Source organism: Oncorhynchus gorbuscha, linkage group LG12 (genome assembly GCF_021184085.1).
Source record: "Oncorhynchus gorbuscha isolate QuinsamMale2020 ecotype Even-year linkage group LG12, OgorEven_v1.0, whole genome shotgun sequence".
NCBI classification, from domain to species: domain Eukaryota; kingdom Metazoa; phylum Chordata; class Actinopteri; order Salmoniformes; family Salmonidae; genus Oncorhynchus; species Oncorhynchus gorbuscha.
In genome coordinates, this window is record NC_060184.1 from 12,370,719 (window position 1) to 12,396,841 (window position 26,123).

At 43.2% G+C, this 26,123-nt stretch overlaps 1 protein-coding gene across 1 annotated transcript; it reads left to right on the plus strand.

The window, feature by feature from the left end:
* Positions 1-655: 655 nt before the first annotated feature.
* LOC123991556 (neuroglobin-like) lies at positions 656-24,798 on the plus strand. Its single transcript, XM_046293182.1, has 5 exons — positions 656-1,001; positions 16,307-16,414; positions 17,630-17,750; positions 18,125-18,205; positions 24,384-24,798. The coding sequence occupies exons 1-5, from the start codon at positions 841-843 to the stop codon at positions 24,504-24,506; spliced, it is 594 nt and encodes a 197-aa protein (XP_046149138.1). The 5' UTR covers positions 656-840; the 3' UTR covers positions 24,507-24,798.
* Positions 24,799-26,123: the final 1,325 nt, after the last annotated feature.

The window sequence follows — 26,123 nt, forward strand, 5'->3', positions numbered from 1 at the left end:
GGGAAATGAAGTGCTACCATGTTATGTTAGCGTTAGAAAATATGTCAGTTCATTACTGATTTGCCTCTGCTTGCTCTGACTCGGCTGCGTGTGGGTTAAGTCCTTATTGTTTTTTCCATTGACGTGTCCCAAGTCCCATGATAGTGACATGCCAAATATGATGTTGCACTCGCCTCAAGGGAATATTAAGGATGTGTGGCTCAATTAATAATGCTGAAGTTGTGTGTGTTATACAAGACTGTGTGTGTGCGTGTGTGTGTGTCTACCATTGTACCGTTTTGAGTGATTTTGCACCTCACTACACAAATGTAAAAAAAATTAAATCAAAAGAGCTGTGATCCCCGGAACAAACAAATAAAAAAGTCGCATAAAAGCTAAAATGGCATATATTATTATATTATATATTAGGAACAAACAATAAAAACACTAAGCTATACTCCCCCCACACTCAGCTCTCATTTACATACCTGCTTTTAGGAGTTATTTGGGTCATTATATTTCAAGTTCAAGTAGGCCTATCGTAAATGGAGGGTCTTTAGTAGGCTATGAGTTGGATGGCGCAGCAAGAGAGCTAATGATATGCCCTCCCTCCCATCGGCGCCAATAGTCTAAAGCCTACATACAGTACATCTCCAGAACTCTGTTTGACGGTCGTCAGTGCGTTCTGCCTGACGCGCAGATAGTGGACTCAATCCATGATCAAAGGACCCTCCACGCGCAAAACATGTACTTTCTGTATGATGTGAGGTTTCACGACTTAATGTGATCATTTGAAAATGTTCCTACTTATTTGAATGTAATTTCACGCGTTTGTCATTGTTTAGTTTTTTTCCCCTGGAGATGGGGTGCGCAATATCAGGCTTGGTACCAAAACAAGTCGGGGACGTGATTGACGATGTTCCCATTGTGCATCTAACTGACGAGCACAGGGAGATAATCAAAGAGACGTGGAAAGTCATCCAAGAGAACATCGCGAAAGTTGGCATTATTATGTTTGTTGGGTGAGTACATTTGAACTCTAGCCTACGGGCTAAATTGGTTTCCATAGGTTTTAAGAAATTGCACCAAATCGAATGTCAAAGAATTGATTCGATTAATTCAAGTCATGAAATCTAACCCTCTTCTAGCAGGTAATTGAACTGTTTTGTCATGAACATGAGTGGACACAGCAAATGTGTCACTTCACTGGTGATTGTATAGAACGTATAGTCTTGTCAAAATGAAATCAAGTGATTGTATATGATCTTATATAATGGAAATACAACGCCCTCCACAAACGTTTGTGTTTTGGTCACATTTTCCATGCCTCAGTTGGTAGACCTTGTAACGCCAGGGTATTTATACCAGCCTACGTATCATTTTCAAAAAGCCAAATAGCCATTTTCCATGCCTATGACCTATATTTAAATAAAATGAAATAAATGGACAGAGAAATAGTCTTACGTGTCCACACAACCTTTAAACGAACACAAAACTATTGACAGTAGAACTCTGTTTAAGGTATCCTTCTTAAATTAAGCCATACAGAGTTGCCTACAATTCAAACGTTATCCTCCGGAAGAGGCAGGATATATATTAGAGCAAATATATGGCTAATAACTCCAATGTACTGATAGAGGATAAACCAATTTTGTTGCAGAGAATGTGTAACGAAGGTAGCATCTTTATGAATGACATTGTAAACAACTACCGTAAAATGTTACACAAGCAATTAATCAAGGTGTATGGAGAAGTATGCCAATACAAAATTACAACCAACTCGTCTCACCTCTGCCACAAGAATGGAAGAGGCATTTACTTACAAGAGAAAGAAATGAACTAGTTTGTCTGCCACCAATAACACATTTTAAATGGCTTACAATGACCAATATTGCCTAAATCATAAAATGTATCATGTTCACTAATGTTAAAAGGTTTGACAACTAGGCCTACAGTCTTAGAAAAAAGGCTTCCAAATAGAACAAATAGTCCCCGTAGTAGAACCCTTTTTGGTTCCAGGTAGAATCAAAAAGGGTTCCAAAAGGTTCTTTGGCCGTCCCCATAGTAGAACCCTTTTTGGTTCCAGGTAGAACCATTTTCAGTTTTATGTAGAACCCTCTGTGGAAAGGGTTCTATATAGAACCCAAAATAGTTCTACCTGAAACCAAAAGTGTTTTTACCCGGAACCATAAAGGGTTATTCAAATTGTTCTCCTATGGTGACAGCTGAAGAACCCTTTTAGGTTCTAGATAGAATGTATTTTTCTTAGAGTGTATGCCGCATAAAGAGATAGTTGGGAACAGATTTGTTATGTCCCAATAACAAGGCATGATTGGCATCGGGGTTATAAACTGATATGTAAGACAACAATTGATCCTTTCATTTCTTTTCAATTTAAACTAGAATATTAAATTCTTGCTACAAAAAGAATGCTCAGTGTATGGGGCATTGAACAGTCAGACCGGTGCAGACTACCACGAGGAAACAGAATCAGTACTGTTCATCAGTGGCTTGGTTTTGGAGTCAGGTCCAGGAGTGGTTGTTATGTAAACATACACACACACACATGATAATACGCACTATACCCACATGATAACATACACACTATACACACACGTAAACATGGATTTTGTGTTGTAGATATGTGGTAGTATGGGCCTTAGGGCACACAGTGTAGTGTGTTGTGAATTCTGTAATGAATGTATTATGTTTTTTAAAATTATAACTGCCTTAATTTAGTCTTTTGTTAAATTGTATTGTATTGTTGTTGTTTTAATAAAAATATATAATTACTCTACATTGCAAAAAGTAAGTGGACACCCCCTCAAATTAGTGGATTTGGCTATTTCAGCCACACCCGTTGCTGACAGGGGTCTAAAATCGAGCACACAGCCATGCAAGCTCCATAGACAAACATTGGCAGTAGAATGGCACAAACTGAAGAGCTCAGTTACTTTCAACGAGGCACTGTCATAGGATGCCATCTTTCCAACAAGTCAGTTTGTAAAATTTCTGCACTGCTAGAGCTGTCCCGGTCAACTGTAAGTGCTGTTATTGTGAGGTGAAACATCTAGGAGCAACAACAGCTCAGCCGCGAAGTGGTAGGCCACACAAGCTCACAGAACGGGACCGCCGAGTTCTGAAGCGTGTACAAATCATCTGTCCTCGGTTGCAACACTTACTACCGAGTTCCAAATTGCCTCTGGAAACAACATCAGCACAAGAACTGTTCGTCGCGAGCTTCAGGAAATTGGTTTCCATGGCCGAGCAGCTGCACACAAGCCTAAGATCACCATGCACAAAGCCAAGCGTCGGCTGGAGTGGTGTAAAGCTTGCCACAAGTGGACTCTGTAGCAGTGGAAATGTGTTCTCTGGAGTGATGAATCATGCAGCACCATCTGGCAGTCTGATGGATGAATCTGGGTTTGGTGGATGCCAGGAAAACGCTACCAGCCCCAATGCATAGTGCCAACTGGTAGAAGAGGAATTGTGGTCTGGGCTTGTTTTTCATGGTTCAGGCTCCTTAGTTGCAGTGAAGAAAAATCTAATCGTTACAGCTTATAATGACATTCTAGATGATTCTGTGCTTCCAACTTTGTGTCAACAGTTTGGGGAAGGTCCTTTCCTGTTTCAGCATGACAACGCTCCTGTGCACAAAGTGAGGTTCATAAAGAAATTGTTTGTCGAGATCAGTGTGGAAGAACTTGACTAGGCTGCTCAACCCCATTGAATACCTTTGGGATGAATTGAAACGGTGACTGCAAGCCAGGCCTAATCACCCAACATCAGTGCCCGACCTCACTAATACTCTTGTGGCTGAATGGAAGCAAGTCCCCACAGCAACGTTCCAACATCTAGTGGAAAGCCTTTCCAGAGGAGTGGAGGCTGTTCTAGCAGCAAAGTGGGGACCAACTCCATATTAATGCCCATGATTTTGGAATGAGATGGTCAACAAGCAGGTGTTCACATACTTTGGGTCATGTAGTGTAGATAAAAAAATATATATTTTAGCTGTCACTGAGGACATTTGAAAATAGAACTTAAAGGCAACATACAATTTCATTTTTACTATGCCCCACTGCCCCGCCCCTGTCAGAATTGACCATGGTTATTGACTTTTGGCCTGGGGTCAAAGGTGATATTCAGATGGTGCTAGTGTCTTGTTGTCAAAAAAAATCACTGTCTAACTGGTGGCATCCCATTGAATTATGGCTTGAATGCCACGATGCATGGAAAACATTCATTTATCATGCTCAAATAAGAACATGCTTATGTCTTACAGAAGGTGGGGTATAATTCCATATAAATGTAGGTGTTAACTTAATTTAAAACAAAATCAGATGTTATTTGTGACATGCACTGAATACAACAGGCATTACAGTGAAATGCTTAAAACATTTTTTTTAAATGTGTCCTTTACCTCTCTACCAACACCTATGTTACCCCTATGTTAATATACCTACAGTAGATGCCTGTTTACAATAGCTCAGGGTATGCAAATATTATCTTCAGTTATGATGGAATAAATGCAAAAATATATAGTTTATTGCAGGAGCCAAGCATCAAAATAGATTCTAATCAAATAATTGGTGGCTACCTTCTGAGTTTTCCTGGGCCCATATTTATAAAGCTACTCAGGGTAGACTGATGATCTAGGATCCATTACAACTTTTGATCATAATGAATAAGATCACATGGACAGCAGTGACCTGATCCTGGATCAGCACTCCTTATCTGAGATACATTATGGTTTATAAAAGTTTTGCAAATCAAGTGCATTTTTTTGGTTTACTGGTTTGATATTTATAAAGATAAATCTCCCTTCCTTTAATCGAAATTAAACAAGTACATTTAAAATCTATATACCTTCATGTTCACAAACAGAATATTCTCATTCATATTGTCCGTTTCAAAATATTTGATGGCAAAGTCCAACATCACAATACAAATCTCGACTGTATTACACTGTCACGTTGTCAGTGGCAACCAACCTATCATTTAAACCATGATCTCCGTCTTCATAATTACAACCAATTTCAAACCTCAAACCGAAATCTACCTCCCTCCCTACTGAAATACCACTAAAAATAGAACTAACCCACTCCCCCTCTTCAAAATAACAACATTGATATGCAAATCTTCACTCTCTTTTCTCTACCTTTCAGCATTTACCATAGGTCTGTCTGTATCCCAAATGGCACCCTATTCTTTATAAAGTGCTCTGGACAAAAGTAGTGCACTATGTCTGGACGAGGGTGCCATTCAGGACATAGTCTGTACTGTTCCTAATGAGTCAATCAATGCAAAAAATGGACAGGGAACGCAACCAATAAACTTCTTCTGAGGCCCATTTAAACCCCAAACACGAAGGCTGTGCTGATAAGGCTTTAATAGGCTATTTATCAGTGGCCCCCGCCATATCAGTTAGGCCTTTAATGGGCTCTGTCTGTGGACCGAGCTGTCAGCTGTGGCATGGGGCCTGCCACCACTGCCCGCTTTGGCACCAGTGTGATGTACCCATAGGTAAGTGTCATGCTATACATCACACAGCCATCCATCCACACATTGGGGGTTGTGGTGTTTGTGTATACTGGATTCTGTAGAGGGGTAGAGGGGTACTGCAGAAGGTTGAGAATTGGACGTTTTATGAGGCGAGCGATTGCAGCTTGAAAGATTGGTTGGTTGGTGGGTTGCTGGCTGACAACATGTGGCAATAAAGATGGTCATTTCGGCTACTGTCTTGAGATGTGGTACATTGGACAATATTATGAGTGAGAGGGCGAAGTGGAAAAAAATGGCTTTGGCTTTTTTGAGAAATCCCATTTCTCAAACTTTGAAAAGTACTGATATCCATTGATGTCAGACAGTACAGGTGATGTATTGAAGATTCAAAATGACTTACCGTTCTAGTCTTAGATATAATAGGAATGAAATTTAGCAACTCAAAGTGAGACTCCCAGTGTGGTTTTAAGTCAAATCTTCACAGGGACAACAAAACAGGTGTGAATGAAAATAAAACACTATTCATCTAGAAAAACTCAAGTGATTCAATAAATTGAAACTAGTTCAGTGGAGTTTTCCCTCTCTTCCTCTCTCCCTGTAGTGCTGTAAATTGAAACTAGTTCAGTGGAGTTTGTCCTCTTCCTCTCTCCCTGTAGTGCTGTAAATTGAAACTAGTTCAGTGGAGTTTGTCCTCTTCCTCTCTCCCTGTAGTGCTGTAAATTGAAACTAGTTCAGTGGAGTTTTCCCTCTCTTCCTCTCTCCCTGTAGTGCTGTAAATTGAAACTAGTTCAGTGGAGTTTGTCCTCTTCCTCTCTCCCTGTAGTGCTGTAAATTGAAACTAGTTCAGTGGAGTTTTCCCTCTCTTCCTCTCTCCCTGTAGTGCTGTACGACAACAGATGCAAAAACGTGTCACGTGACTTGTGACGTCGTTGGATGCAGACCTCGCTCTTCTTTGTTGCCAGTGAATTTATAAGCGAACGTAGCAGTCATAAGACAAACTCCTGAGCGGAGTTCCCACATCTGGTTTTCAGCTGAAAAATAGCTCAAGTTTAAATTGCTGTATCTCTGAAATCCGGAACGTTCTTGTTGGCAACTATCATTATTTTAAGTAGCCGAATGCCGCAGTCGTAGAGATGGGTAATAACTGAGCATGGGTCCTCTCGGGGGAATCCCTGCTACGTAGAAATGGCACATTCTTCCCTTATTCACAGATGTAACTCTTTTTCAGCGGAGATGTGAAGACAGCGTTACCCATTAGTTATACAAAGTAAATAACAACCTACAAACATGTCTGACGACCAAATACTCGCGAGTGATGAAGATGAAGAAAACTACTGGAGGGGCTCCGAAGTTATCGTCAAACCGTATTTATTTGAGCCTGAGTATTCAGACCAAGAATTGAGGCAAATTGAGGCCGCTCTAGGCTTTCAAAGCCGCAGCAGCAGCTGGACCACAGCCCCAACCCATCCCCAGGATCAACACAGAATGGTGGTGCAGCTGTGGCAGATGCACTCCAATGCCGACAGATGAATGTTTGTGCTGCAGAGAATTCGAATGCGTTACTACAATTCTTACAGAAATGGAGCAACATAGTGATGAGGAGCAGTTAGTTTGGTTTTACAAGCACATGGGATTTTTCTGCCCACATAAACTCTGGTGTCCTGAAGAAGAAGAAAAATCTGTGTTCCATAAACTAATTAGAGATGCAACCCTGGGAAAAATGGCCAGTTATCCAATGAGTAAATAGCTCTACTTTACTTTGAATGATCGTATACCATAAACCTCTATGAGCATTACTGGGTTTACACTGAGTGTACAAAACATTAGGAACACCTTCCTAACATTGAGTTGCACCCCCTTTTGCCCTCAGAACAGCTTCAATTAATCAGGGCGTGGACTCTATTTAGGTGTCCTTTGGGTGGAGGACCATTCTTGGCATACACAGGAAACTGTTGAGTGTGAAAAACCCAGAAGCGTTGCAGTTCTTGACAGACTCAAACCGGTGCGCCATTCAAAGGCACCTCAATCTCTTGTATTGCCCATTCACCCTCTGAATGGCACATATACAGTACACAATCTCATAGGATGTTGCTGACAGGAGAACAGCTATTAATCATTACCGGAACAGAGCAAATGGAATGGCATCAAACACATGGAAACCACGTATTTAATGTATTTGATGCCATTCCACTGATTCCACTCCAGCCATTACCACGAGCCCATCCTCCCCAATTAAGGTGCCACCAGCCTCCTGTGCAATCCATGTCTCAATCATCAAGGCTTAAAAAACATTATTTAACCTGTTCTTTAACCTGTCCTATTCTGCAATGTATGGTGACACAATGTCTATTGTCTCCTCAACCCCTCTGTCATAAATAGATAAGGCACATGCGCCAACTTGTAGATAACTTAGGTCTATATGTCTACAAGAACACCTCGAACTTCAAGGATCAGGCAAAGCTTGCTTTGACACTTTCTCTTCTCAAACACGCGTCTTTGTTTTGGCACTGCGCCAGATCCAGTCCATGGAAATACAGTAGTAACAGCTGTATCTTCACATCCATCGCTGTTCTGTCCCCATCATTTCATCTGTTCTGGCATCCTTTCGCTCCCTCCTCTCTACATTTTCCTCCTCTGTCTCTGCTGCTAAAACCACTTTCTACCACTCTAAATTTCAAGCATCTGCCTCTAACCCTAGGAAGCTCTTTGCCACCTTCTCCTCCCTCCTGAATCCTCCTCCCCTCCCCCCTCCTCCCTCTCTGCAGATGACTTCGTCAACCATTTTGAAAAGAAGGTCGACGACATCCGATCCTCGTTTGCTAAGTCAAACGACACTGCTGGTTCTGCTCACACTGCCCTACCCTGTGCTCTGACCTCTTTCTCCCCTCTCTCTCCAGATGAAATCTCGCGTCTTGTGACGGCTGGCCGCCCAACAACCTGCCCGCTCGACCCTATCCTCTCTTCTCCAGACCATTTCCGGAGATCTTCTCCCTTACCTCACCTCGCTCATCAACTTATCCCTGACCGCTGGCTACGTCCCTTCCGTCTTCAAGAGAGCGAGAGTTGCACCCCTTCTGAAAAAACCTACACTCGATCCCTCCGATGTTAACAACTACAGACCAGTATCCCTTCTTTCTTTTCTCTCCAAAACTCTTGAACGTGCCGTCCTTGGTCAGCTCTCCCGCTATCTCTCTCAGAATGACCTGCTTGATCCAAATCAGTCAGGTTTCAAGACTAGTCATTCAACTGAGACTGCTCTTCTCTGTATCACGGAGGCGCTCCGCACCGCTAAAGCTAACTCTCTCTCCTCTGCTCTCATCCTTCTAGACCTATCGGCTGCCTTCGATACTGTGAACCATCAGATCCTCCTCTCCACCCTCTCCGAGTTGGGCATCTCTGGCGCGGCCCACGCTTGGATTGCGTCCTACCTGACAGGTCGCTCCTACCAGGTGGCGTGGCGAGAATCTGTCTCCTCACCACGCGCTCTCACCACTGGTGTCCCCCAGGGCTCTGTTCTAGGCCCTCTCCTATTCTCGCTATACACCAAGTCACTTGGCTCTGTCATAACCTCACATGGTCTCTCCTATCATTGCTATGCAGACGACACACAATTAATCTTCTCCTTTCCCCCTTCTGATGACCAGGTGGCGAATCGCATCTCTGCATGTCTGGCAGACATATCAGTGTGGATGACGGATCACCACCTCATGCTGAACTTCGGCAAGACGGAGCTGCTCTTCCTCCCGGGGAAGGACTGCCCGTTCCATGATCTCGCCATCACGGTTGACAACTCCATTGTGTCCTCCTCCCAGAGCGCTAAGAACCTTGGTGTGATCCTGGACAACACCCTGTCGTTCTCAACTAACATCAAGACGGTGGCACGTTCCTGTAGGTTCATGCTCTACAAAATCCGCAGAGTACGACCCTGCCTCACACAGGAAGCGGCGCAGGTCCTAATCCAGGCACTTGTCATCTCCCGTCTGGATTACTGCAACTCGCTGTTGGCTGGGCTCCCTGCCTGTGCCATTAAACCCCTACAACTCATCCAGAACGCCGCAGCCCGTCTAGTGTTCAACCTTCCCAAGTTCTCTCACGTCACCCCGCTCCTCCGCTCTCTCCACTGGCTTCCAGTTGAAGCTCGCATCCGCTACAAGACCATGGTGCTTGCCTACGGAGCTGTGAGGGGAACGGCACCTCAGTACCTCCAGGCTCTGATCAGGCCCTACACCCAAATAAGGGCACTGCGTTCATCCACCTCTGGCCTGCTCGTCTCCCTACCACTGAGGAAGTACAGTTCCCGCTCAGCCCAGTCAAAACTGTTCGCTGCTCTGGCTCCCCAATGGTGGAACAAACTCCCTCACGATGCCAGGACAGCGGAGTCAATCACCACCTTCCGGAGACACCTGAAACCCCACCTCTTTAAGGAATACTTAGGATAGGATAAAGTAATCCTTCTCACCCCCCCCTTAAAATATTTAGATGCACTATTGTAAAGTGGCTGTTCCACTGGATGTCATAAGGTGAATGCACCAATTTGTAAGTCGCTCTGGATAAGAGCGTCTGCTAAATGACTTAAATGTAAATGTAAATTTCAGATGATCTCGTTCCTATGCATCGTCACTGCAATGCATGCTACACACACACAGGCGATGTAAGGTTGGCCGCAGGACTATTTACATCATATCTACCACTTTGAATTGCAACTAACCATCTATCTTATGCGTCTCTCCATATGTTTTATCGGAAAACAGTGAAATTTGGTACCCTATTTCCTGCAGCCTTTCCACTTTGCGTAACTAACTTTACCTGCGATATGCCTAACTCTTATCAACTTTCACACCAGCTCCTTCTCCCCACCTCCCAAAAAGTCATATATGAAGCCAATCAAAGATGGGTAACCAAAAGTAACATGGGCTATATGTGAAACTCTTCCATTTCAATCAATGACAAAGTGAAACCTGGATATGACACTTTCTCTCAAGCTGAAAAGTGAACAATTGCAAAGTTGAGCTGTATTGTGTTAAGCTAAAAGCGGGCAAAAGAGAGGTGTTAGCCTGGATATCTGCCGAGGTCAGAGTTAACAGAGAGGCAGTGGTAGGAAATATTGAGTACTTGCAAAGGGTTCGCAAACATAGAAAGAGGTCCTCAGAAATAAATACCACGACGTAGATACAGAGTGTATGAGGGGATCAGTTAGAGCAAGGCACTAAGCTGCATCACTCACTCATGACAAGCCAAGTTCCTCGCTACATCTATTGTCATTATATCACCAAAGACAAATGCCAACCTTAATGTAATCAATGGTTAAGCTGCCTGACAAACTGCTGGCTGGGAAGAAAACATAAACAGAAGATCAATACACTTGAATAAATAGGTCAGTGGAAAAAGGTGGAAAATGGGAACTTGAAACAATCTGTATTTACCTTAACCTGATCTTCTGCCATCATCATGAGACGAACCTCTGGATGAGTCACCTAGGTTGCGTTCCAAATGGCGACCTATTACCTATAGGGACCAGAGCACCATTTGTCAAAAGTAGTGCACTACGTAGGAAATAGAGTGCCATTTGTTACGCATCCATAGAATCTTGTAACCAAACAAATGTGACTCGTGCTTGGTGTGAAGGACGTGCTTGGTGTGAAGGACGTGCTTGGTGTGAAGGACGTGCCTGGTCTGAAGGACGTGCTTGGTGTGAAGGACGTGCTTGGTCTGAAGGACGTGCTTGGTCTGAAGGACGTGCTTGGTCTGAAGGACGTGCTTGGTGTGAAGGACGTGCTTGGTGTGAAGGACGTGCTTGGTGTGAAGGACGTGCTTGGTGTGAAGGACGTGCTTGGTGTGAAGGACGTGCTTGGTGTGAAGGACGTGCTTGGTGTGAAGGACGTGCTTGGTGTGAAGGACGTGCTTGGTGTGAAGGACGTGCTTGGTGTGAAGGGCGTGCTTGGTGTGAAGGGCGTGCTTGGTGTGAAGGGCGTGCTTGGTGTGAAGGGCGTGCTTGGTGTGAAGGGCGTGCTTGGTGTGAAGGGCGTGCTTGGTGTGAAGGACGTGCTTGGTGTGAAGGACGTGCTTGGTGTGAAGGGCGTGCTTGGTGTGAAGGGCGTGCTTGGTGTGAAGGGCGTGCTTGGTGTGAAGGACGTGCTTGGTGTGAAGGACGTGCTTGGTGTGAAGGACGTGCTTGAGTTCATTAGCAGAGGAAAGGTGGTGGTAAGCCCACCATGGCCTTTACAGCTTCAGCCCTCACAGCACAGCACAGCAGGGCTTCTCTATAAGGAGAGAAGATTTACCCAAGGGCCTTTTCTTCAGTACAATCAGGCCTATTCTAGTATAAGGAGAATGGAAAGATTGTGTAGGGTCAAGTTCATGCTGAGCAATGTCATTCAGAAGCTCCAATAATAGTAAACTGCGAGGGCTTTTGTTTTTTAAAGAGGGTGTCATTTTGGCCCATTTGGTGTTTCAAACAACATTGTGTAGGATCACACTATTTGGTGCATTTCTTTGTTATTAAAAAAACTTGTTTAATAGAATATAAAGACCATGAATTGCCACATGAAATACATTTGAACTAGACTGAGGGCCAGTCTTGGACCAGGCTACATTTGAACTAGACTGAGGGCCAGTCTTGGACCAGGCTACATTTGAACTAGACTGGGGGCCAGTCTTGGACCAGGCTACATTTGAACTAGACTGAGGGCCAGTCTTGGACCAGGCTACATTTGAACTAGACTGAGGGCCAGTCTTGGACCAGGCTACATTTGAATTTGAACTACACTAAAAAGTGTAGTTTAATAATGAGGTTTGTGGTGGACGTTTCCTCCCAAAACCATCGACAAGTGTACCCATCCCCATAACCCAATTTAAATTGATGTGATTAATCAATGTTATGGGGGGCGGAGGGTTACTTTGACACTCTTGTATGACTCGTCCCTGTGCCCAAGAACACTAAGGTAACCTGCCTAAATGAGTACCGACCCGTAGCACTCACGTCTGTAGCCATGAAGTGCTTTGAAAGGCCGGTCATGGCTCACATCAACACCATTATCCCAGAAACCCTAGACCCACTCCAATTTGCATACCGCCCCAACATATCAACAGATGCAATCTCCATTGCACTAAACTCTACCTTTCCCACCTGGACAAAAGGAACACCTATGTGAGAATGCTAGTCATTGACTATAGCTCAGCGTTCAACACCATAGTGCCCTCAAAGCTCATCACTAAGCGAAGGACTCTGGGACTAAACACCTCCCTCTGCAACTGGATCCTGGACTTCCTGATGGGCCGCCCCCAGGTGGTAAGGGTAGGTAACAACACATCCGCCACACTGATCCTCAACACAGGGCCTCTCAGGGGTGCGTGCTCAGTCCACTCCTGTGCTCCTTGTTCACTGATGACTGTATGGCCAGGCACGACTCCAACAATATCATCAAGTTTGTCGACAACACAACAGTGGTAGGCCTGATCACCGACAACGATGCGATAGCCCATAGGGAGGAGGACAACAACCTCTCCCTCAACGTGATCAAGACAAAGGAGATGATTGTGGACTGCAGAAAAAAGAGGGCCGAGCACACACCCATTCTCATCGACAGGGCAGTAGTGGAACAGGCTGAGAGCTTCATGTTCCTAGGTGTCCACATCACCAACAAACTATCATTGTCCCAACACACTAAGACAGTCGTGAAGAGGGCACGACAGCCTATTCCCCGTCAGGAGATTGAAAAGATTCGGCCTGGGTCCTCAGATCCTCAAAAGGTTCTGCAGCTGCACCATTGAGAGCATGACTGGTTGCATCACTGCATGGAATGGCGACTGCTCGGCCTCCGACCTCAAGGCACTACAGAGGGCAGTGCAAAAGGCCCAGTACATCACTAGGGCAAAGTCTCCTGCTATTCAGGACCTCTATACCAGGTGGTGTCAGAGGAAGGCCCAAAAAATGGTTAAAGACTCCAGCCAAGCAGTACAGGAGCACCAAGTCTAGATCCAAGAGGCTTCTAAACAGCTTTTACCCCAAAGCCATAAGACTCCTGAACAGCTAATCAAAGGGCTACCCATACCCCTCTATTACGCTGCTGCTACTCTGTTTATTATCTATGCATAGTCACTTAAACTTTACGTCAATGTACATATTGCCTCGACTAACCGGTGCCCCTGCACATTGACTCTGTACTGGTACCGCATGTATAAAGCCTCCACATTGACTCTGTACCGGTACCCCCTGTATATAGCCTCCACATTGACTCTGTACTGGTAGCCCCTGTATAAAGCCTCCACATTGACTCCGGTAACCCCTGTATATAGTCTCCACATTGACTCTGTACCGGTACCCCCTGTATATAGCCTCCACATTGACTCTGTACCGGTACCCCTGTATATAGCCTCCACATTGACTCTGTACCGGTAGCCCCTGTATAAAGCCTCCACATTTACTCTGTACCGGTACCCCCTGTATATAGTCTCCACATTGACTCTGTACCGGTACCCCCTGTATATAGCCTCCACATTGACTCTGTACCGGTAGCCCCTGTATAAAGCCTCCACATTGACTCTGTACCGGTACCCCCTGTATATAGCCTCCACATTAACTCTGTACCGGTAACCCCTGTATATAGTCTCCACATTGACTCTGTACCGGTACCCCCTGTATATAGCCTCCACATTAATTCTGTACCGGTACCCCCTGTATAAAGCCTCACTATTGTTACTTTACTGCTGCTGTTTAATTATTTGTCACTTTTATTTGACATTTTTTACTTAACACATTTTTCTTAAAACTCCTTAAAGAATTGTTGGTTAAGGGCTTCTAAGTAAGCATTTGGCACTAGCCTTTAAGGCAGAGTTGCAAAGAAAAAGCTATATCTCAGACTGGCTAATAAAAATAAATGATTATGATGGGCAAAAGAACACAGACACTGGACAGAGGAACTCTGCCTAGAAGGCTAGCATCCCGGAGTCACCTCTACTGTTGACACTGAGACTGGTGTTTTGTGGGTACTATTTAATGAAGCTGCCAGTTGAAAACTAGACGCTCTAATGTACTTGTCTTCTTGCTCAGTTGTGCACCGGGGCCTCCCACTCCTCTTTCTATTCTGGTTAGGGCCAGTTTGCGCTGTTCTGTGAAGGGAGTAGTACACAGTGTTGTACGAGATCTCCAGTTTCTTGGCAACTTCTCGCATAGAATAGCCTTAATTTCTCAGAACAAGAATAGGCTAATGAGTTTTAGAAGAAAGTTTTTTGTTTCTGGAGATTTTGAGCCTGTAATCGAACCCACAAATGCTGATGCTCAACTGGTCTAAAGAAGGTCAGTTTTATTGCTTCTAATCAGAACAACAGTTTTCAGCTGTGCGAACATAATTGCAAAAGGGTTTACTATTGATTAATTAGCCTTTTAAAATGATAAACTTGGATTAGCTAACACAACGTGCCATTGGAACACAGGAGTGATGGTTGCTGATAATGGGCCTCTGTACGCCTATGTAAATATTCCATTAAAAGAATCACCCCTTTCCAGCTACAATAGTCATTGTTACAGAACTATATATATATATACACACACAGTATATTTTTATTATTCACTATTAACCACTTGATAAAACACATTAACCCCATACAACATAGATTAGGTCCATGATAAAACATAGGTTAGGCCCATGATAAAACATAGATTAGGCCCATGATAAAACATAGATTAGGCCCATGATAAAACATAGATTAGGCCCATGATAAAACATAGATTAGGCCCATGATAAAACATAGATTAGGCCCATGATAAAACATAGATTAGGCCCATGATAAAACATAGATTAGGCCCATGATAAAACATAGATTAGGCCCATGATAAAACATAGATTAGGCCCATGATAAAACATAGATTAGGCCCATGATAAAACATAGATTAGCCCCATGATAAAACAGATTAACCCCATAAAACATAGATTAGCCCCATGATAAAACAGATTAACCCCATGATAAAACAGATTAACCCCATAAAACATAGATTAGCCCCATAAAACATAGATTAGCCCCATGATAAAACAGATTAACCCCATGATAAAACATAGATTAGCCCCATGATAAAACATAGATTAACCCCATGATAAAACATAGATTAGCCCCATGATAAAACAGATTAACCCCATGATAAAACATAGATTAGCCCCATGATAAAACAGATTAACCCCATAAAACATAGATTAGCCCCATGATAAAACATAGATTAGCCCCTTGATAAAACAGATTAACCCCATGATAAAACAGATTAACCCCATAAAACATAGATTAGCCCCATGATAAAACATAGATTAGCCCCATGATAAAACATAGATTATCCCCATGATAAAACAGATTAACCCCATGATAAAACATAGATTAGCCCCATGATAAAACATAGATTAGCCCCATGATAAAACAGATTAACCCCATGATAAAACATAGATTAGCCCCATGATAAAACATAGATTAGCCCCATGATAAAACAGATTAACCCCATGATAAAACATAGATTAGCCCCATGATAAAACATAGATTAGCCCCATGATAAAACAGATTAACCCCATGATAAAACATAGATTAGCCCCATGATAAAACATAGATTAGCCCCATGATAAAACAGATTAACCCCATAAAACATAGATTAGCCCCATGATAAAAGAGATTAAACCAACATTAAAACATAGATTGGACATCGCTTCCAAAGCGTTTGAAACCCATAAAGAACCAAATCTGTATTTTCTCCACTGTGTTTTTATTGGCCTACAGAGCAATGTTTGTGAATCTATTAAATCGCGACCTCGAGTGTGCTCACAAGTGGTGTCCGTTGTCATGGTAACAGGTTGTTTGAGACCCATCCAGAATGCAAAGACGTTTTCTTCCTGTTCCGAGACGTGGAAGACCTGGAGAGGCTGCGGAACAACAAGGAGCTACAAACTCACGGCCTACGGTCAGTGACACCCTTCGCCTCCTCCCTCAACCTCCTCCTATCTCCCTCCTGCCATTCTACCTCCTCCTCTCACCCTCTCATCATCACCCACTTGTCAGATCCCAGATAAGCTCTGAGCACATCCAGAGACGCCAGTGTAGAAGCTGTGAGGACGGTGGGCCCCTTATTTCTTATTGTCCTGGTTACATTGACAACACAGCCAACTAGATTCAGAGATGGGGTGAGTTGCACCAAGAGATTGCTTTTTTTTGTAGAGTAAATTAATAAAGGTGGGTCTAGGAAGCACAGCTGTTTGTTTGTTTATTGTGTATTGGGATCCCCATTAGCTTTTGCAGAGGCAGCAGCTATTCATTCTGGGGTCCACGAACAACACAAAACATGACAAGCAACAATCACTGATAGACAAGGACAGTCACACACATTTATAATACAATGATGTACGAACAAAAAAATTATACAAACAATATAACTACAATATAACTACAAAAATGATGTGTGTGTTAGTGCGTCTGTGTGTGCGTGTTTGTTTGTGTGGTTAGAAGCTGGTTAGAATATGAGATGGCACTCCACAGACATGCACAGAATACCTTACTGCATTCACGTGATAGCCAAGTTGACAGTGTTTACAGCATCAACTTCAGTTGCTTCTTAGTATGACATGTTTTTAAAGGCTCTCTGGTCTCTTTCTTTGACTGAGGTAGAAAATATCTTCTTTCCTTGACTGTCTATTCTAAAGTACTCAGACTATGACTTGGTGGCATGGATACTGAAGAGTTCCTTGAGATCTTCTGATGATGAAATATTTCTGATAGCTCGGTTAATTGAAGCGTGGTGCTAGTATGGGGAGGGGGGGCATGTAACAAGCTACAGTCAAGTCTTTATCTTACAACCTAGACATGTGTACTGTGTATTTACCTATTTAGTTGTAACTGCTGGAGAGCATGGTGCATCTAACCTGACCAGCATTATCATGAGGTACACTTGGTGCCTTCAGGAACACAAAAACACGAGTGTCTGCGCTAGTCAATCAGTTGCTAATGCCATAAAACTAAACAGATGTCTCATTCTCCCTTCCATAAATGTCCCTTTAGCTAACAACACAGAAGCTTGCTACTTTGCATTGCCCGATGTCACGGTTCGACTGTGTTAGTGTCTGCCTTTCTATGTCTGATCCTGTCTACCTCTGACAATGGTGTTTTGTTCCATGTCTTGAAGGATAATGCACTTCATTGAGAAAAGCGTGGCCAGACTTAATCAGATGGAACGACTGGACCAACTGATCCTAGATCTGGGCAAAAGCCACTATCGTTACAACTCCCCTCCGAAGTACTACATGGTAGGTGTTCAGTCTGTCCTACTCTGTAGGTTTTCTGGCTAATGTGATCTTGTCCACGTGATCCTAGATCAGCACTCAAAATATTCCATGACTAGAAAATATGGTTCCAGTACCACCGTTGCTTAACAACAGAGCGTGGACTTTCACAGAACAATCATCACCACAGGACTAGGGATGTGTGGAGATTTTCTTGCAATCCATCCAGCTTTAATCTTCTCTGTCTAGATAATAACTGCACGATAACGTAATGGAAAATCTGGCTTGCTATTTTGCTGGATGTTAGATCATCAGATAATTCTGAGTCTATTGCTCTCTGTTTATCAAACATTTATGACCTTCCAGGGCCCTAATTATGTCCTTTGGGTTTATTCCAGTACGTGGGGGCAGAGTTTATTCGAGCCGTCCAGCCAATCCTGAAGGACAACTGGACCTCAGAAGTGGAGGAGGCTTGGAAGGTAAACAGTTGATGGGAACATTCCCATCCTAGCTGACAACCATGGTGTGACGATGACCATGAGCCGCCCGTCTGTTCCTTTATCTATGTGGAGAAGCTATTTAACGGTTAAAACACTACTTTATAAGGCCTTAAAAGGTCCATCTGGGATTGGGACATGCAGTTTTGGACTTTTAAATTAAATTGAGTTTATTTAGCCATTGATTCTTGAAAAAATATAATATATTCATGCCTCATAGGCTTAGTTCAACTGTCGTACCCCATCAGAACCCAAAATATAAGCTTGCTTTACTCAATTTGTAAACAATGTAATTGTGAAGACTATAGCTTTAAAATGTTTTTTAAACCATAGAGATCCTATTAAATGACATGTAATTAAGTGTTTAAAACTATAATTTTGATTGCATGGATCGTCTGTCCTTGGATACATAACGCATTTCTTCTGCTCTATCTCTCAGCAGTTTACCCAACAAAGTAGCAGGGTGTCGGCTTTGTGGTTGTTTGAGTGCCAGATTGCCCTTTTGAAATATTACACAATTATTTTCTAACTATTTGTACTGGATTGTGGGTAATTCAGTAACGTTGCAACAATGGTTACTGACATGTGTAGTTGTAGAATATAGTGGTAAATATGCCCTCCCCATTTCGACCTGTTTGGTTTATAGTGAATACACCAGTATCGGCGCGGCAGGGTAGCCTAGTGGTTGGACTAGTAACCGGAAGGTTGCAAGTTCAAATCCGGAGCTGACAAGGTACAAGGTATTTGTTGTTCTGCCCCTGAACAGGCAGTTAACACACTGTTCCTAGGCCATCATTGAAAATAAGAATTTGTTCTTAACTGACTTGCCTAGTTAAATAAAGGTAAAATAAAATATAAAAAATAAAAAATACACCAGTAGAGGCTGCTCAGGGCTCGTAATAATGGCTGGCATGGAGCAAATGGAATGGCATCAAACACATACAAACCATGTGTTTGTTACTATTCTGCCGCTCCAGCCATTACCACGAGCCCGTCTTCCCCATTTAAGGTGCCACTAACCTCCTGTGGAAACCTGCTTTTCAGCACATCTGTAGGAAAAGACTCAAAGCAATCTGTTCAATACACCCAGAAAACATTTCAAACTGGTTGATTGCTGAATACATGTGCCATTCGCCCACTGTCCTACAGTGTTAAGTATATACTCTGAAGAGCTGTGGTGCTTGTTGAAAGTGCAATAGTATCATTTAATGCTGCAATGTGTAACTTTTTGGCCAACTTGACCAAATTCACATAGAATGTGAGTTATATGCCATTCTCAGTGAAAGAAAGTCTAAGAAGTGTTGTGTTCTATGTGCTCTATTTCTATGCTTCCCATTCTTACATTTTGTTTTTGCATCTTTTACTTTCATTTTTGTACACCAGCTTCAAACAGCAGAAAATACAATATTTTGGGGTTATTGAAAAGAACGGTTTAGACGGTTCAATGATTCTTTACACCATTTTTGTTTTGTCACATAAACTGAAATTAGGGGACTAAGAATGTTTGCTACCAGGAAATGGTGGAGTTTCTGCATATTGTACTTTCAAATAGCACAGGAAAGACATACAGTATGACAGTGACCTCTAGTGGATTGACTACATAAATTGTAGGCACGTGAATTGTGAATGAGGGTTTAATATTTTCCTGAAAATCAAGATATTTTCCTTCCCGAGAAAATTGCAAGAAATTACCAGGCATCCCAGTATTCCTGTTCAAACAGGAAGTGCTATTTAATATAATGCCAGTGGAAAAAATCAGGCATGGTTATACGGTGGTCTAAGGCACTGCATCTCAGTGCTAGTGGTGTCACTACATTTCCTGGTTCGATTCTAGGCTGTATCAAAACCTGCTGTGATTGCAAGTCCCATAGGGCGGCGCACAATTGGCCCAGCGTCATCCGGGTTAGGCTGTTATCGTAAATAAGAATTAGTTCTTAACTGACTTGCCTAGTTAAATGACAAAATATCACTGAAAATGGATAAATGTAGCCTAGTTTAGAGCGTTAGACTAGTAATCGAAAGGTTGCAAGATCAAATCCCTGAGCTGACAAGGTAAAAATATGTTTTTCTGCCCGTGAAGAAGGCAGTTAACCCACTGTTCCTAGGCTGTCATTGAAAATAAGAATTTGTTCTTAACTGACTTGCCTAGTTAAATAAAAGGTAAAATAAAAAACATGTGAGCTAATAGTAGCAGAGATACAGCACCGTGGACAGTGCCGGGGTTGATCAATTGCCCTTTAATCTAAACCGCCGTGCGCTCGCTTTTGTTAGTGTAACATCATGAAACAATGTTGCAAATCCAGCTAGTTTGGAGATTTGAACATAGCGGGGGGGGGGGGGGGGATGCTGCCAACCCCCCTGAATAATTACAACAAAAAATAAACGAATGTTCTCACAAAAGCAGTGCACTGTTCCTGTATTAGCGGACCGATATAGCCGTCTGTAGCGCAAGCTAAACAAATGATCTTCTGAATCCCCCTCTCTCCACTTACCTCACTATGTTGGGGGTGTAGGCCTGCATGTCAGAACAATCCTACACGTCCTCCAATCACCCGAACATGCTATTGTGCGCTTGTAGATTTAGCATTCTGCCTCGGTGGCATTTCTTTTAGTGAAGCTTTGCCATACAGCAGAAGTGTAAAGGAATGAGCGTTGATTATTAGCAGATCAGAGACGGCTGTAGTAGAGAAGACAAATTTAAACATGACATATAATTTAACAGCTTCATTTCACGTCACACTGTTCATAGAAATAATTCATTATAATTGACCGGTTTCTCTCAATGATTTATCTCAGGAAACAGGTTTCTCCGTATCTGATGTGAATATGGTTGTAGGCCCACAGTTATCTACTTTAGCCATATCCATTTCTCACTATGAGAAAAATGTTTCACCACTTCATCTCATAGGCATACAATGTCACCTTTGTAAGCTATTTACCAGATGTAACACACTAATTGCATAAATGTACACCACTGTGGTCGTGTCTACACGCTTACATGTGACTTCTGCTATCAGATTACAAAGATCGCATTGAAAAGACGGGTCTAGATGCACAAAAGTCGCTTTGTGGTCTGTTTGTGTTCAGATCAAGCTGACCACTTCAGGAGGTGGTCAGGGATGCATTGTGTGTGAATGTATTATTTGACCCTGCTGGTGATCTATGAACATTTTGAACATCTTGAAGATCGATCTGGCTTTAATGGCCATGTACTCTTATCTCCACCAGCCAGAAGATGACTGGCCACCCCTCAGAGCCTGGTTCGTCTCTAGGTTTCTTCCTAGGTTCCTGCCTTTCTATGGAGTTTTTACTAGCCACCGTGCTTCTACATCTGCATTGCTTGCAGTGGGCAGCGGCATCAGAACTCCTCACACAAGTCTCCTAAAAACTTGTTTTTTTGGGACTGAACAGCACATTTTCATTATAACATTGAAGGAAATATGTTCCTAGCGTGTGAGGAACATGTTTGCTGGCCTCATATTATTATTATTTTTGACTGGCTAGAGTAAGGCTAACCCGTTTGCAATCTCTTTAGCGTTCGTTGAAAGCTTGCTGGCTAGTTACAGAGGTTAGCTGGCTAGTTACGGAGGTTAGCTGGCTAGTTACGGAGGTTAGCTGGCTAGTTAGCTACTGGCATCAGTTGTTGTTGTGTTACTATCATATTTGGCCTATTCCACCATTTGAAAAATGCATACTGACATTTGAATATAGAGCGGGATAAAGAATCACACTGTGGACCCGGTAGACACATCTAAATGTCAGTGTAGATGCATGATGCGTTCGGAATACCATGATCAGAACTCTATGATCAGAATACCATGATCAGAATACCATGATCAGAATACCATGATCAGAACTCTATGATCAGAATTCTATGATCAGAACTCTATGATCAGAATACCATGATCAGAATACCATGATCAGAACTCTATGATCAGAATTCTATGATCAGAACTCTATGATCAGAATACTAAAGCTGTATGAACTGTCAAGTCTAGACACAGCCTTGGATCAGGAAAAGTCCTATCACAAAACACCTGGGCCTGAATAGCTTTAGGCTAGGGAATGATGGATGAAATTATACAGGATTAGGCATCTTCAGACATAGACCCTGCATCCACATGATGCTTCTGGAATTTCAATTAGCACTTGAGACTGAGTCTTGTACTGTACTTGCTCTTGTCTCAACCAATGAAATAGAGACAGAAAGACACCATTTAGTAACACAATTGCACTGAACAAAAATCTAAAAATTGCACTGAACAAAAATCTAGCATTTCTCCTTTGCAAAGATAATCCATCCACCTGACAGGTGTGACATATCAAGAAGCTGATTAAGCAGCATGGTCATTACACAGGTGCACCTTGTGCTGGGAACAATAAAAGGATATTTTAAAATGTGCAGTTTTGTCATAAAACACAATGCCACAGATGGCTCAAGTTGAGGGGGCGTGCAATTGGCATTCTGACTGCAGGAATGTCCACCAGAGCTGTTCCCAGAGAATTATAATCTTAATTTCTCTACCATAAGCCATGTCATTTTAGAGAATTTGACAGTACGTCCAACCGGCCTCAAAACTGCTGATCAAGTGTAACCATGCCAGCCAAGGACCTCCACATCCAGGATCGTCTGAGACCAGTCACTCGGACAGCTGATGAAACTGTGGGTTTGCACAATTGAAGAATTTCTGCACAAACTGTCAGAAACTGTCTCAGGGAAGCTCATCTGTCAGCTCATCATCCTCACCACGGTCTTGACCTGACTACAGTTCGGTGTCGTAACCGACTTCAATGGGGAAATTCTCACCTTCGATGACCACTGGCACGCTGGAGAAATGTGCTTTTCACGGATGAATCCCGGTTTCAACTGTACCGGGCAGATGGCAGACAGCATGTATGGCATAATGTGGGTAAGCGGTTTGCTGTGCCCCAGGGTGGTGGTGGGATTATGGTATGGGCAGGCATATGCTACGGACAACGAGCACAATTGCATTTTATCAATGGCAATTTCAGATACCGCAATGAGATCCTGAGGCCCATTTTCGTGCCATTCATCCAACGCCATCACCTCATGTTTCAGCATGATATTGCACGGCCTCATGTTGCAAGGATCTGTACACAATTTCTGGGAGGTGAAAACGTCCCAGTTCTTCCATGGCCTGCATACTCACCAGACATGTCACCCATTGAGCATGTTTGGGATGCTCTGGATCGACGTAGACGACAGTGTGTCTAGCAACTTTACATTTCCATTGAAGAGGAGTGGGACAACACTCCACAATCAACAGCCTGATCAACTCAATGCGAAGGAGATGTGTCACGTTGCATGTAGCAAATGGTGGTCACACCAGATACTGACTGGTTTTCTGATCCACTCCCCTACCTTTCCCCTACCTTTTTTAAAGATACTGTATCTGTGACCAGCAGATGCACATCTGTATTCCCAGTCATGTGAAATCCATAGATGAGAGCCAAATGAATTTATTTCAATTGGCTGATTTTTGAAATTGTTTGAAATTGTTGGATGGTGTGTTCAGTATATACTGTAATATCTTGAATAGGCTGAGCCCAGGCTTTTATCTCCAGGATGTTTAAGGCCCTTGCCCTCATAGTTGCAGGCCTTTATCAGCTTGGCATTTAGCTATAAGGGCACATTTGTAATCCAGCAGAGTTGTGCTGAAAACATGTTGCCAGTATGATGTTTTATTTTTCTGTGTTGTTATTCACTAAGTAAAATGATTTTTTGTCTCCATTAACAAGAGCACCAGGAACATTCAGGGGGAAAACTGAAAGCCCTAAGCATATTCAATGTTGTGCTGTGTTAATGGGACAACATAGTTCAGTTTTTGACAAAAATTCATTTGGACATCTCAAAAGGACTGCCATGTATACTGTATACCAGTGGTTCCCAACCTTTTTCGGTTACTGTGCCACCAACTGATTTTTGCTCTGCCCAGAGTACACCTGAAGTAACCCCTCATGTGCATTTTATCAGTAAGCCTATGGTCTCATGAGTCTTTTCATGTACCCCCTGTGGATAGGACAAGTACCCCCAGGGTCCTAGTACCCCTGGTTGGGAACCACTGCTGTATTTACCCTATAATAGAGCAGTAGATGTCTATTCCATGTCTTATGTGTTGACCTTCATGTTGTCCCACAGACGTTGTTCCTGTACATCACCAGTATCATGAAGCAAGGCTATGTGGAAGAGGAGAAGAACCAGAGGAACACCATGGCCAACACCAGGAGAGAGAGACCAGAGAATAGGCTCAATGTCATCTAGGAGCAGCCTACTCTCCAGTCAACTTGTACAGTGCATTCGGAAAGTATTCAGACCCCTGGCCTTTTTCCACATTGTGTTTCGTTACAGCCTTATTCTACAATAGATTAAATAAATAAAAACATATCATCAATCTGCAAACAATACTCCATAAGGACAAGGCAGAAACCGGTTTAGAACTTTGTGAAAATGTATTTAGTAAAACAGAAATACCTTTACATAAGTATTCAGACCCTTTGCTATGAGACTCGAAATTGAGCTCAGGTGCATTCTGTTTCCATTGATCATCCTTGAGATGCTTCTACAAATTGAAGTCCACCTGTGGTAAATTCAATTGATTGGACATGATTTGGAAAGACACACCTGTCTATATAAGTTCCCACAGTTGACAGTGCATGTCAACCAAGCCATGAGGCCGAAGGAATTGTCCGTTGAGCTCCGAGACAGGACTGTCCTTAGGCACAGATCTGGGGAAGGGTACCAAAAAAGCTTTAAAGGTCCCCAAGAACACAGTGGCCTCCATCATTCTTTAATGGAAGAAGTTTGGAACCACCAGGACTCTTTGTAGAGATGACTGCCCGGCCAAACTGAGCAATCGGGGGAGAAGGGCCTTAGTCTGGGAGGTGACCAAGAAACCCGATGGTCACTCTGACAGAGCTCCAGAGTTCCTCTGTGGAGATGGGAGAACCTTCCAGAAGGGCAACCATCTCTGCAGCACTCCACCAATCAGGCCATTATGGTAGAGTGGCCAGACAGAAGCCACTCCTCAGTAAAAGGCACATGACAGCCTGCCGGATTTTGCGAAACGGCACCTAAAGGACTTTCAGACAATGAGAAACAAGATTCTCTGGTCTGACGAAACCAAGATAGAACTCTTTGGCCTGAATGCGAAGCGTCACGTCTGGAGGAAACCAGGCACCATCCCAACTGTGAAGCATGGTGGTGACAGCATCATGCTGTGGTTATGTTTGGGACTGGATGACTAGCCAGGATCGAGGGAAAGATAACGGAGCAAAGTACAGAGAGATCCTTTTTATTTTTTTTGAACCTTTGTTTAACTAGGCACGTCAGTTAAGAACAAATTCTTATTTTCAATGACGGCCTGGGAACAGTGGGTTAACTGCCTGTTCAGGGGCATAATGACAGATTTGTACCTTGTCAGCTCGGGGGTTTGAACTTGCAACCTTCCGGTTACAACGCTCTAACCACTAGGCTACCCTGCCGCCCCCACTAGGCTACCCCTGCCGTCATCCTTGATGAAAACCTGCTCCAGAGCGCTCAGGACCTCAGACTGGGGCGAAGGTTCACCTTCCAACAGGACAACAACTCTAAGCACACAGCCAAGACAATGCAGGAGTGGCTTCGGGACAAGTCTCTGAATGTCCTTGAGTGGCTCAGCCAGAGCTCAGACTTGAACCCAATCGAACATCTGTGGAAAGACCTAAAATAGCTGTGCAGCAATGTTCCCCATCCAACATGACAGAGCTTGAGAGGATCTGCAGAGAAGAATGGGAGCAACTCCCCAAATACAGCTGTGCCAAGCTTGTAGATTCATAACCAAGAACAAGGGTGTAATTGCAGCCAAAGGTGCTTCAACAAAGTACTGAGTAAAGGGTCTGA

What these genes read in the sequence shown, in the direction of transcription:
- LOC123991556 (XM_046293182.1), top strand. Translation starts at nt 841, where the DNA reads ATGGGGTGCGCAATATCAGGCTTGGTACCAAAACAAGTCGGGGACGTG. An exon ending in GGCATTATTATGTTTGTTGG is followed by an intron (nt 1,002 to 16,306) that starts GTGAGTACATTT and finishes TCATGGTAACAG; the next exon opens with GTTGTTTGAGACCCATCCAG. An exon ending in AAGTGGAGGAGGCTTGGAAG is followed by an intron (nt 18,206 to 24,383) that starts GTAAACAGTTGA and finishes GTTGTCCCACAG; the next exon opens with ACGTTGTTCCTGTACATCAC.